General features: G+C 43.8%; 1 protein-coding gene across 5 annotated transcripts in view; it reads right to left on the bottom strand.

The window, feature by feature from the left end:
* Positions 1-177: 177 nt before the first annotated feature.
* Positions 178-13560, bottom strand: part of PLEKHA2 (pleckstrin homology domain containing A2) — a 70880-nt gene continuing 57497 nt past the window's right edge. For all 5 annotated transcript variants that reach the window (XM_043563749.1, XM_043563741.1, XM_043563730.1 and 2 more), the window contains 3 exons: positions 10650-10713; positions 2503-2580; positions 178-2061 (listed from right to left, as the gene is read on the bottom strand). In XM_043563749.1, the coding sequence (XP_043419684.1) occupies positions 1699-2061; positions 2503-2580; positions 10650-10713 (505 nt within the window). In that variant the 3' untranslated portion in view covers positions 178-1698. The remainder of the gene's footprint in view (positions 2062-2502; positions 2581-10649; positions 10714-13560) is intronic.

The following is a 13560-nucleotide window of genomic DNA, read 5'->3' on the forward strand; positions in this document are numbered from 1 at the left end:
TTTTTTTATAACAGGACCACTAGGCCAAACAATGCAAGGGAACTACACTGCATTAAAGGAACAAAGATTTCCCTCAAGCCCCTAGGGGTTTCTGATGACATGTTTTTACCTCTGCATTACATCTGGACATAAGGAGGGGAAGATATTCACTTAGGTAAAAATGCTTCTCTCAGTATCTTCCTCTAGTCTTTAATTTTTAATTTAAAGGTAACTAATTGATCTAGCTGATGAAAGGATAGACAGAAATGAGTTAGTTTTTCTCTCCCTTTAGGGAACCCTGGTAAGTTAGCAGTAGGCCACATTAAGTTAGACAAATTCTCCCAGGGACCTGGAAATAGTATCTTTTGTCAAGTTGAAAGAAGGTAGAAATTTGGGTGGAAAAGGCAATCTATGCTCTTCTACCTGGGAAATCTCTAGGCAGCAATGCAGAGCTTCTAAATCAATGTTTCTATGCATAGTTTCTATTTTATTAAAAATATAAATACCTCTCAGGATTATCCTTGTATCTCTTCACTGTTAAGTACATGGAACCTTATCATATTACAAGGTGTGATCATGCAAGTACACAAGGCTTCATTCAAAGGGCAACAGAAAAAGTTAGAAAGAAAGCAAATCTGCCAGGGTATATAATATACAGCACTTAAAATTAGACTAATATCAGCCCGTTGAAGAGAGCTGTGAAGTAAGGATTCAAGAAATCCATCTGTACTAAAACAGACCTTTTCTTCTGTCTGGAAAACACGGATCAGAAAACTTTATCTGGATGAACTATAATCCATGTTTTCCCAGCACCTGCTTCAAAACAATTCTAACACTCTAAAACAGAGATCCGATCTATCACACAAGTGAATTATCATACACTTATCAACCCTCGAGACTTCCAAATAACGCCACTTCAGTGGAAATGTCTGCCCTATTCTCAACAGTCGTAACTTTTAACACTGATAAACCCATCCTCGGGGCCTGACACAGAAACTGGATGGGCAGGTCTATCACTCACGTTGACATTATTTGGGGTCATAGACAAGAACAGAATAATTCCCCAAACTGGCTGATGCACTGAGGTTGAATCTTTCCCCATATCTTACAAGAGATCCCTATTTCTTCCTCAGTGGAAGATTCTCCCCTGGGAGGATCCACCTTAGTGGACATTCTGAGAGCTACCTGCCAGCCCCCAGATCGTAACACCTCCCCTCAGAATGTATCCCAGTCAAGCCAGAGCCTAGGTCTGCTGCTTTCAGCTGGGTCAGTTACCTACTCCTACTTGACTGTTAGACCTCAGCCAATAAACAGGAATAGGATAACCCAGATGACTGCCCAAGACTCTGTGCCCGGCCTGGAAACCAAAGGAAGAAACTATAACTAGGACACGGAAATAAAACTTGGTTGGGATGAAACTGCACTACTAAACCTCCTCTCACCAGGAAGACCTTGGAGTGGTCAAATGAGAGGCAACCTGCTCTCCACTGAGCATGCCTACAGGTCTAACCTCATGATTTTCCAAGTCAAATATGCTGTATTATACTTAAAAAAAACAAAAAAACAAAAAAACAAAAAACAACCAAATGGGCCCTCCCCACAGAGCATCCACAGGAATATGAGTGCCAAAGGGTCTCTGACCACCTTCCAAAAGGTAGGGAAACTGAGTCATGGCCTCCTTTTCTTGAGTCCTCCCCCCTCCCAGGGTACCGTGCCCTATCACACATCAGAAGTTCGTATGCTCTCATCATCAAGGCTGAACAGAAATGGCTTCTCCTTGGGGTGCTGGGGCTCTGATCTGTGCCTTATCCGGGAGCTGGGCAACACCCCAGAAGTACTGCTCTCCCCAGGTCGAGGCATGAACAAGGAGTCCCCAGGAGTCTCTTCAGCTGGAAGCAGCTTGTCCCCGGCCTGGGGGACAGGTGTCCAGGGTTGCCAGGAGGAAGCCACAGAGGGGGCTTTGCAGAGGGCTTTCTTCTCTTCCACAGCTGGCCGCCCCCTGCACAAGGCAGAGTTGGGCCCACCTGACAGGCTGGAGCTTCCAGAGCGAGTCAAAGAGATGGATCTAGAAAAGGACATATCCTACAAAAATAAAAGGGAAGAAAAAAACAAAAGAAAATAAGGGCTTTCCTGACAATGTCTACTCCAAAGCCCCAGGAAGAACAGCCACTTAGGATCACCACCTCATAGGTCCAGAGACCCCTGTCTATGGAAATCAAGTACAACCAATGGAATTCACTCCAGATGTGTCATGTTCTGCCTGGCAGGGAGACGTGTAGAACACATCAGAGTCTCTGTTTCTTTACCCAACCCAACTTGCCGCTTTCAAACAACCAAAAAATAAAAATAAAAATGAAACTCTGTACTTAAATCAGTAGAAAGAGAAAACAAACAAGACAGCCTGGGGCTTCAGCTGCATCCAGAACAGGCTGCTTGCCTACATCACCAAATAAAACCTGACCACTCAAGCAGAATTCATCTCCAAGTTGACAGCGGCTGCGTACCAGAAAGGAAATGACTTACTCTGGGGTGGCATTTGAGGGCCTGGACAGCTGCCCTGATCTCCTTAATCCAGCTGTGCATGTCTTCTGGACTGTCCGCCTGCAAAACACCCATAGCACTTATGGAGAAATCTCTGGCACTGTGATTTCAGCTTTCAAGTCTGTGATTCAATTCTAAGTTTATGAAATTACACCATTAGAACTGGAAGGATCCCAGAGATCATCCAGTCCAGTGGCTTTCAGACTTTTGAGGACATTTTTTTCCTGCAAACTCTTATTTGACACCCCATAAATAAAACAGCTCAAAGTGGATCTGCTCTGCAGTGGGGCAGAGGCCGTCCCTGCTGAAGCCCCTCACCCCCACCCCCCACCGCCCGGAGCACAAATGGCCTCCTGCTTTACAGAAAAGGCAAATGGGGCCCAGAAAGCCAAAGTTCAACGTTTATGGCTGGTCTAGATTCCAGTTCTCTTGACTCCCAATGCAGTCCATCTTTCTACTACAGCTATCCAAACAGAATAATCCCATTTTCAACTCTAGTCCCGCTAAAGCCAAATTCTCTGCATATCCTCCAACATTCGTATTATCTCTAGGAACAGGGCTTCCCTCAGAACACAAATGACCCGGGTCTGTTGTGACTCCATCCAGGCCTGGATAGTTGGTAGACTCAGGGCACTAAGCTTAACAACATGTAGGACACTGCTAAACCTTTAAAAGGCATATCCCCCAGAAATGCCCACCAACGCCAGAAGGGGGCAGCAGCGACTCTGTGACAAAAGGAAGGAAAATCAAAACACCAAGGAGCGGCAGGTGGAGCCCTCGGAATTCTCAGTGCCTTCCAGCTTTATAGGGGTTGAGTTCAAGAAAACCTGGCAGATGTTTGCTGAGGCCCTCAGTCTTACAGCATCAGGTGCCAAGCACAGAGATGGGACCAGACCAAATTCCTGACCTCCAGAAATTTCTATTCATTAATCTCTCTCTGCCCCCTGTGCCTTCCCCTAACAGTCCCACCATAAATCAGAAGCGTGCATTTGTGTGCCTATGTACAGTATATGTAAACACCACGCTCCAGCCTGCAAAACTCTCCACATACACCCCTCCCTTTCCGCAGCCCCCAAATGATTCTTTTACTTTGCACTGTATTTGGATAAAACACTAGTTTTTGGTTTTGTTTTTTGGTTTTGGGTTTTGTTGTTTTGTTTTTAATTTTTTTTTAATCCTCATACTTGCATTCCTACCCCTTTCTGTCACCCCAAACAAACCCACATCGGTTAGGTGTGTGCAGAAGACACTTAGGAAAGAAACAGTGTCACATCCTGGCACGCTGCGTTAATTGGGTATAGCAGCAAGTGCTCAAGGTGAACACCCCTCTCAGGTGCTAGAGCTGCAAACTTACATGTATTCTCTCTCCACTGGGCTTTTCCCAGTTGTGTGACAACCTGATGGTTGGGTTTTCCGAGAAAAATCCATCACTAGTCCAAAAAGATAAACAGGACAAGGTGTCCAAGATCCTTCCAGAGGTATTTTAGTAGCATCAGACCTAGCCTGTTCTGCAAGTAGAACTGCTGGGAAAATGTAATGAACTCATTTAGGTAAAGCAGTTTGAACAGTGTCGGATGCACAGAAAGGGCTTCTTAAGTATTAGTTATCATTTTTATTATTATTACACATGGGACATGAATGAAGCCTCAAACTGCAATATTATAAATATGTTAACTGCCTTCTCCCTGAGATTTTTTTTTCTGTTTCCTCATACTCAAACTGCACATAATTCCTACCTAAGGATGAAATTGTCAGGATCAAAAGAGATAACCTATTTGGTTACTTTGAATAGAACGAGATGGAGGTAATTAAATTGTCCATTAAGTAGAGAGACACACGATTTGGTAGGGGGCAATGTTAGAAGACTGGAAAAGAGAAAGATGGGACCTGAGGAGAGACAAACGTCTCCCACATCATACAATAGGTCTGGCAAGGTCCACACAACAACAGTTTCCAGGGCTACTGAGCTACTCTATCCCCTCCCACCACCCAAGCACAACACAGCACCCCCCAAGTCAAATGCTTCCCCACAAGCCACAGGCCACCTAACTGACTGTCCTCTAAAGCTCCACCAACATATTTGTACATCTTCTCTAGGAACTTACCTCCATCTAGCAAGGAGCCACTGAATAAGAGAAAACTAGGGACCACCTGACTTACCGTCTGGGAAGTCAGACACAAGAATCAAAATCCTATAAAACACATTTAGATTGTTTCCAATTCTCCTTTAGTATAAGTAATGCTGCTATTTACACCTTTGTGCACAAAGCTTTTTTCATTCTTATGATTCTAGGAAAATTACCAAAGACTTTCATTCTTTTAAGGCTCTGGTTACATCTGGTCAGAGGGATTTCTGGCCAACAATATGGATTTCACTTACCACCGATATATTATTTTTTTACGTGCACCCTTGCTAGAATTAAATATTACAATTTTTAAGTCTTTGATAATATGATGGGCAAAATTATTAAATCTCTTTCTGAAAACACTTAGAAATTCAGAGATGGAAATTATTTGCTAGTTATATTTTTCCCAATTCTCTAACTCCACATATGGACATTTTTCCGTTAGATAACCTACAGAGTTAACCAGCCATGAGGAGAGTAATAATAAACATTAGTAAGCATTATTTTAATGTTTGACAAATGTCATTTAAAAATATTATTCCAATAGAAAAGCAGATATTGTGAGAAAAATTGAGAAGAAACAGACTTCTACTTTATTGAGATCACAATTATAATCTCTAAATTCCTCAAAACCTCAAAAACTGTGTGCAAACATATGGCGTATGTGTATGTCTACCTTTTATGGAAGGCTTGTGCTTACCTTTCATCAAAACCCCCCAAATATCTTAAAATACCACCTCAAAGGTAGCTTTGTGAACCAGGGGTAAAAAAACAGTGCTGAAGTCCACACACAGCATGGAGAATTGCAAGAAGCCTAAATGATGCTTAAAACTCAATAGAATAAAAAAGGAAGTACCATGCTCATACCTTCACCTCTTCCTGCCGTGCTTAAGTGTGTGCATTTGTTTTGGGCCATTGGTTCAAAAGAAAAAGTAGGGTTTCTGTCCTTGAGGGTAGTTTTGGAGGTGAGAGGAACAAAGGGTATTAAAAGCATGAGTCACCGTATCCTGATGTTTATTGCAGTCCTACAAGCTTTTACTGAGTACCTACTATGAGCCCAGCACTGTAACAGATGCCACGGTTTAAAGCAATGAATTCCACAGGTCATCAGTAATAGGTCTCCAGTCCCTACCAGGGTGGCTTCTCCTGCAGCTGCCCAACATTTGTCTGTTCCCAACCTCTGCACCTCCCCACCCTTCCCAACAGCTAATAATCCCTGCTTTCTCCCCAGGCACCAATCCCGTCTTTAGACACAGCCCTGCCAGTATGATTGCCTAGACTGTGCACTACATAGTTCAAGATGCTGTCACTCACCCTGTAGTCTAAGTTAAAACAGTAAGTATCTATCTTACTTACTGTAAGAGCTCTATACCAACACTCTGCAATTCACATAGGAGCCATCTTATTACTACTCTTATCCTGACATAACCCCCTAGTTCTGACAACTAGGCCTATACCAAGTTACCCAAACCAGTCTGCACTACATTTCTCATCTGGAGTAACTACATCCTCCTACCTAATACCCCTGACCTTCTATGAAAGGGAAATGGGGAAATGGTGACCGCTGCATGTCTCGTATTCCAAGGATTGAAATCTCATTTTGAACACTTGCCCAGGACTGAGAACCTGCTGATAAGCTTGCTGACATCCCAAGCTTCGATACCTGATTACTGCCAGATCCTGGATCTTGGTCACCATGATCCATCACCCCAAGCTGATCTCCCCTAGTTGTCTCTAGCCACACCTTCTACATCTTTGTGCTCTGCACCAAGCTGCTTTTAAACAACACAAGTGGGTGGGTCCTGCTCTAGCACCTGACTAGGTGACTCCTACTCAGTTCCATAATTCACCAGGTTGATGATCTCAAACAAATAGTTTGCCTTCAGACATTCTGTCTCCTCATCTCTAAAATGGAGATGGTCTCAGATATCACTGCGAATTCAGTGATGTGCTGCCTGTAAACTACTTAGCACTGTGCCTGTGACATCTAAGTGTCCAACACAGGGTAGCATTCTCAGGCACAAATTATATAGATGTGTGACTTGGAAGGCAAATGTGACAGAAGATAAATGACCAACACCTCAGCAGATGGCAGCCAGCCCCATTCTGTTGCCCAAGCCTCTGTCCCTGCCCAAGGAGTCTGCTCACCCTGCCTACAGCTGCCCTGGTCCAGCTTTCCCGGATAGTGAGGATATGTGGTTCTTTCAGGCAGGTTTACTGAACATCCCCTAGGAAGCAGGTCAGAATGCCACATAGGCATGGTGGGTAAAGCTGCTGGCACCAAACTGTAGGGGAAGCCATTATATTCTTTTACGTTTCTCATGAAACACAATTTTTACTTGGAACAAATGACTGACAAACTGTCAGACTTACTCAGACTTAGGCAAATGGTGGACACTTCCTCAAAAATGAATGAAATGAGTCCGTTCAGTCAGGGAAAATCACGAAAGCATTTTTTTTTTCAATTTTGAGCTTCCAAACAGAATTCCAAAAGCTTTCCGTACTTAAAGACTTTATTGGGTCACCTGGGTTGCTCAGTCGGTTAAGCAACCGACTTCAGCTCAGGTCATGATCTCAAAAGTTCATGGGATCGAGCCCTGCATGGAGCTTGGCGCTAATGGTGTGGAGCCTGCTTGAGATTCTCTCTCTCCCTCTCTCTCTGCCCCTCCCCTGCTCAGGTGCACATGCTCTCCATCTCTCTCCCTGTCTTTCTCTCTCTGTCTCTCTCTCTCTCTCTCAAAAGAAAAAAGAAAAAGGAAAAAAGACTTGGTTGATGATGATCGTTGTGGTGCTATTAACAAATGTGATTTTTTGGTATTATATATAATAAAATGTGTCAACAATTAGAAGATTTGCATACCTCTGTGTGACCACTATTTCCCTAACGGCCAGCGCATGAAGTTACCAAATCATGCATTGGTAAAAAGGATCCATTCAAAGTATGAAACTGACCAGTGGATTTTAATGTAAAAGCATGGAAGTTTACCAATATTGATATTGGCTTCCAATTCCACACTGCACCTGAGCACTAAGAAACTACCATTTGTCAAGTTTTCATATAGAATCAAAGAAGCCTATCCACAATTATCTGACAAAGCTATTAAAATAGTCCTTTTTTGCAAATACGTATCTGTGCAAGGCCAGATTTTCTTCATATTCTTCAACCAAAACAACATATGGCCACAGATAGAATGCAGAAGCAGATAGGAGAATGCGGTCTTCTTTTAAGCCAGCCATTAAAGAGATTTGCAAAAACATAAAAACAATGCTACTTTTGTTGCGTTTTTTGTTTTAGAAATATACCTATTTTTCATAAAATACTACTTGTGTTAACATAACTGAGTTTTTGGTTGCTATCTGAAAATAAATTAATACATATTTTTAATGACTTTTACTCTATGTTCTTCTCAATTTTCTACTCTCTCTGAGTTAAGTGCTGTAAACAGACTTGTTCATTCACTCATTTGTTTATTTCAGGGAGATGCTAGTATTCTTTTATCCTGGAAATGTGAGACTAGAAGGCAAACGGTGGTAAAAGTGATGAGAAGCTCTGGTAAATGTGCATACATTCATTCAGATGATGCAACCAATGTCTCTTAAACATTGTTCTTGTTGGGATTCACGTTTCCCAAATCACTCTCTCTAGTCCAAAGCTCTTACCGAGCATAATCGTTCACTTGACAAATACTTATTTAGTACCAACCATGTGTCAGGCACTGTCTACTGAAGGACCTTCATAACACATCACCTTCAATGTCCCACAGACACTGTCAACTCAGAACCCCCAACACTAGGCTTGCCTTCACACTCACCAGTACCTCCTCGCCTGGCTGTGGTCTAAGTGATTGCTGTTGTCTGACACCCTGAGGCCCAGGCCAAACACCCAGCGGTGTCCTTGCCTCCCCATCTCCCCTCAGCCCACATCCAACCCACAACCAAGTCCCAAAAACAACTCTTCAATAGCTTTTAAGTTGTCCACTTTTCTCCATTCATCCTAGTTCAAGCTTCTTTCATCCGTCACCCAAATTACTACCACAGATACCAAACTTCTCTCTCTACCTCCTGTCTTACCTTTCCTTTGTCTGCCTATACTGCCCTGGGCCTGGAAACTCACAGCCGGCACACCATTAATGTGGTCGGTTGAGGGATATCATTGCCACTTTACAGATGAGGAAAACAGGGTTTGAACGTTAGATCACTTGCCCAGGTGGCATTTTTAGAAGGCAAATTTGATTGGGCCACTCCCTGGGTTCAACCTCAGTGGGACCCAACCCTCAGGATAAAATACAAGCTCTCTAATAGGGGCTATAAGGCATGGGCCCTCCACACAGGCTTCCCAGCCCTCCCTGTGCCCTGTGCTCCTTTTATCTCCAGGCTTTTTCACACATGCTGTTCTCTCTGCCTAGGCCACTCTTCTCCCAACTGACTCCGTTTAGCTGTGCCTTCCTGCAAGAAACCTCCCCCAACTCCAAGATGGGGGAGATGCCCCTTTTATGAGTTCCCATGGCAACCACAACTCACTGTCATGGTAGCACTTACCACACCAGGTTTTTTTGTTCGTTTGCTTCCTTTTTTTTAATTCCCCTAGCCCCTTCAGTGAGGTCGTTCCAACCCTATAATGCATTTAGGCTCTTCTGTCACAGTCTATATGCCATGCTAGAATCACCCAACTGCCTAAGTGATTTTTTAAATTCACATATATTAAAGTTTACTCTTTACTTTTATTGCCTTCTATAAAGTTCTATTTCATATATCGGCCATTACAGTATCATACAGAATAGTTTCACTGCCCCCCAAAACTCCCCTGTGTTCAACAACCCAACACTCCTTCCTCGACCCCATCACACTGTTTTAATTGCCTGTTTACTTGACTCTCTCTCTCTCTCCAGTTCACGATCTGTTCTATTTAACACAGTGTCATCCCCAGTATGAAGCAAAATGCATGGCACTCTAAGGATACTCTACAAATACCTGTTAAATTCAAGAACTGGAAACTTTTCGAACCTACAATTTAAACCCTGTCCCTGAATGACAATGGAACCAGCTCTAACAACTCCAGCCATGCTATGCACAGCTCCCTTATGCTAGCTCTTCCCCAGTGATACATGTTTGGGTAAATGAATGGAGCCCACAGGTAGTTAAGGCTGCCAGCATGTCTGCTGGGCTCGGGCAGAATGACCAGCTCAGAAGGGTCAGGACTATGGAGCTGCTGCCCAAGAAATGGGGGAGGGGTGGCCCTGTGGAACAACAGATGGTACTTAGTGGGGAGTGACACTTGGAACAAAGAAAGAGCACTGGGAACCCTGAAAAGCCTTGGCTAGGGAGCCCCACATCTAAACCAACACATTGCATGGCAGTCTGAATCCCAGAAACGCGGCATTATCACGATGCTGCATGGATCAAGGCATGCTCTGTAGATTACTAGGCCAGCTTGGGTAGGGACTTGGCATTGAAAGTCTAGGCCCTGCTCGGGTATCTGCCTTTCTCGCTCCTATGATTTAAGAAAGAGCTGGGAGAACTCCAAAGCTGTGGGTGGAGGGAGAAGCTTCTGAGAGCTGAACTGTCAGAGCCCAAACAATGGCTTTCTCTGTGCAGCTGGGCTTTGCACCTGGTGCCTGCACAGGGCCCTCTGTGCTTCGGTTCTTCCGCACACAGCAATGTCCACACAGGCGGGGCTTATAAATACCCTCCAAAGGAGAAGTGAAACCACTGGCTAGTTCTCCTTTTCTCTGCTTAGTTGGCGCCCAGCAGCTGAGAGCAGCTGGTACAAACTCACATTCCCCAGTTCAGAGGCTCAACCTGTTCTTATTATTTTATGGTTGGGAAGCTTCTGGCAAACATCCTGTTTAGAATAAAATGGGACTCAGACTGACTATCAGGGGCTAAATTTACCACCTAGAAACTTCAAACAAAATAAAAGAGAAAGCAGAGGAAAGGGCAAGACCTATCGCACACCATTCACAGAAAGAGAACACAAAAGTCTTCTCAGAGTGAGCCTTTTACCTGTATGTAGAAGGTCCTGGAGCTTGTTATGATTTCAAACAGGTTGTCCCTCATTAAGAGATCACTAGACAAAGAGAAAGCAAGTTACCAGGCATGCCTGCACACACACTGAGGACATGATTTATCCCAAGTAAAGGCTCCTGCGCCCTCTCCCATAGAAAGGGGGCTCCCAGGCCATTCTTCCTCCGGCCTCTGCCTCAAAAACCATGACGGGGTTTCCTCCAGCTTAACTTCCCACAGGTTCTCAGTAGGTCTCGCCATCCCCATGGAAATCCCACACATACACACACCCCACCACCAGTTCTAACAAGATAATGCTCCTTTCCCTCTAAAACCTCCTGCCTAAGATCCATCACATCCCATACGACCTATAATTGTGGGGGGAAGGGGAAGTTAGGGGCCAAGATATACAAAGTTCTTTGTACAAAGCACTGCTTTAAGTGCTTTTTTCAGGGTCAAGCAGATGAACATTTTATTGGTTTTATAAATATGTAAATGTAACTAATCAATTATTCATTTTACATATTTATTAATACATAAGATATTATTTATATATAAAGACATAGGGAGAGAGAATGGACCTGTAACATTTTATTAGTTTCAGGTACACAAGATAGTGATGCACTATTTGTATATATTGTGAACTGATCACAAGAAGTCTAGTTGACATCAGTCACCACACATAGTTACAAGCTCTTTTTTTCTTGTGATGAGAACTTTTAAGGTCTACTCCCTCAGCAACTTACAAATATCCAATATAGCATTATTAATTATGGTTACCATACTGTACATCACATTACTAGGACTTATTTATTTTATAAATGGAAGTTTGTGCCTTCTGATCCCCTTTACCCATTTTGCCCACCCCCCACCTCCCACCTCTGGCAACCACCAATCTGTTGAGTGTTTTTGAGTGTGTTATTTTATCCAATGTTTACAACAATCCAGTAAGGAACTTAAGACTTTCCCCACTTTGTGGATGAGGAAACCCAGCCTCAGAGAGGCTACGTGACTTGCCCATGGTGCCGAAATTAGTAAACAGCAGAGCAAGGATTTGAACCCAGGTCTGACTTCAGAATCTATGCTTTTAAGTACTCCATTACCATTTGCCTCTCCTATGGGAACCAACTCTCACTTCCAAAGCCTTCCTCCCCACAAGCAGCAACCTCATCAGCTTCATTAAATTACTGCTCTGTGCCACCCTGTACTGGGTTGAGACGGGGAACCAATGAGATATGGAAGGAGAAACTAGACTACTTTAAGATACTTCAAACTCGGTATGAGTTTGGGAAGAATCCTGACTTCTACAAGGAAAAAGGGGAGATGTAGGTGGTGCCCAGTGACAAACCCTAAATCGGCCAAAATTATTTGCAGTGTTGAGCGCCTGTTGTGTGTATCCAGGTGCTGTGGGCAATACATAAGGAGTGAAAGATCTAATTTCTTCCCAATAAAAGAACCAAAAAAAAAAAAAAATCAAAACTATACAATTAGATGTTAGACTGTGTGTTCTTACGCCAAGAGTGAGAATAATTCCAAAAAAGGACTGATTGCAGGCAGAGTTGGCTTCATGAATGAGGACTTGGAAGGACATGGCAGGCACTGAGCCAGTGACATGGGCACCCGGGCAAAGGAGGAGCAAGAGACTAAAGACCCACGTGGGAAGGGACAGCAAGACAGTGTCAGAAAGACCTGGGACCAAATCCTGACTCCACTTGGGGAAAAGATATTGTAGGAATATTTTAAATCTTTGTGGGCCTTTGTACCCCAACTGTAAAAAGGAGATGAGAAGACCCCCCTTACCAGGCTGGTGACCATAAAGATCAATGTATAAAGTACAGAAGGCATCTGCTACCATGCATGTCATATAGCGGTCACTTGAAACATTTCACTGACCATTATTACTTTCTGAATGGAGATGGCTCTTCTTACTGACTAAACTGTTTTCATTTTTTAAATTACTCACACACATACAGTACACTCATGTCATCAACTACTGAAGAGACGAAAGCAAAGCAAGGAGGAAACCCCACCCTTGTCACATCTACTTCCCAAGCTACACGTTGCCTTTCAATTCAATTCAGTTCAATTCAATTTAATTCAAGTTAACAAATGTTTGTTGACTATGCAGATGCCCTAAAGCTTCTTAACTGGGTTTGGGGAGGCCGCACAGTCTCATAGGCCTGGAACCCACAGAGCCTTGGGGACTTCTTTCCATAATGATCTGAAGCTCTCTTAATTCCTTCACTAAGGATTCAGTCTGACTGTGGCAATGAGAGACTCAGGTGAAGTACAGAGCACTCTTAGGACTCAATGCCATCTGGGCTCGCTAAGCTGCCCAACATGCCCAGGTGGCTGTCCACCTACCTGTTTGCACGGGCCCCCTGTGAAGTCAGGAATCATCTCTGAAGATGCAGTCATGCCCAGTCTTTCCTCCACCCACCATCAACTTCTGGAGCCACACTTCTGGAACATCCATCACCAGCCACTTTTATGGAATACAAACTGTCACTGGGAACTTCCCTAATCTCTACTCTGCAAATATCATTTGCAAGACTCAGTACAGCTCCAGTTCAGTCCCTGCTTCCTTGGGGTCATGTGGCCTTTTGTTGCCATGCAAGACCTTCCTATGCCTTCATGTGATAACAGTCTGCCTGCTGCTAAGAGCCTCCCTGATGATGTTGGTCTGTAATGCACAGTCCATGGGATGGAGAGACGCAAACAGTCTCTAAAGACTGGAGCTTAAAGGGCAAAAGGAGGACTTTTAGATGTCCAGATGCCCTTGGGCTTCTACAGTTTAGTTCTAAGGGCATCTTTATCTATATTGACTATAGGAGAGCGCCTTTGCCTGTGGGCCCCAGATCCCAAAGTCCTCCTATGCACCATGGCACTCTTCCTAGTGGGAAGAGGAACA

Source organism: Prionailurus bengalensis, chromosome B1 (assembly GCF_016509475.1).
Source record: "Prionailurus bengalensis isolate Pbe53 chromosome B1, Fcat_Pben_1.1_paternal_pri, whole genome shotgun sequence".
NCBI classification, from domain to species: Eukaryota; Metazoa; Chordata; class Mammalia; order Carnivora; family Felidae; genus Prionailurus; species Prionailurus bengalensis.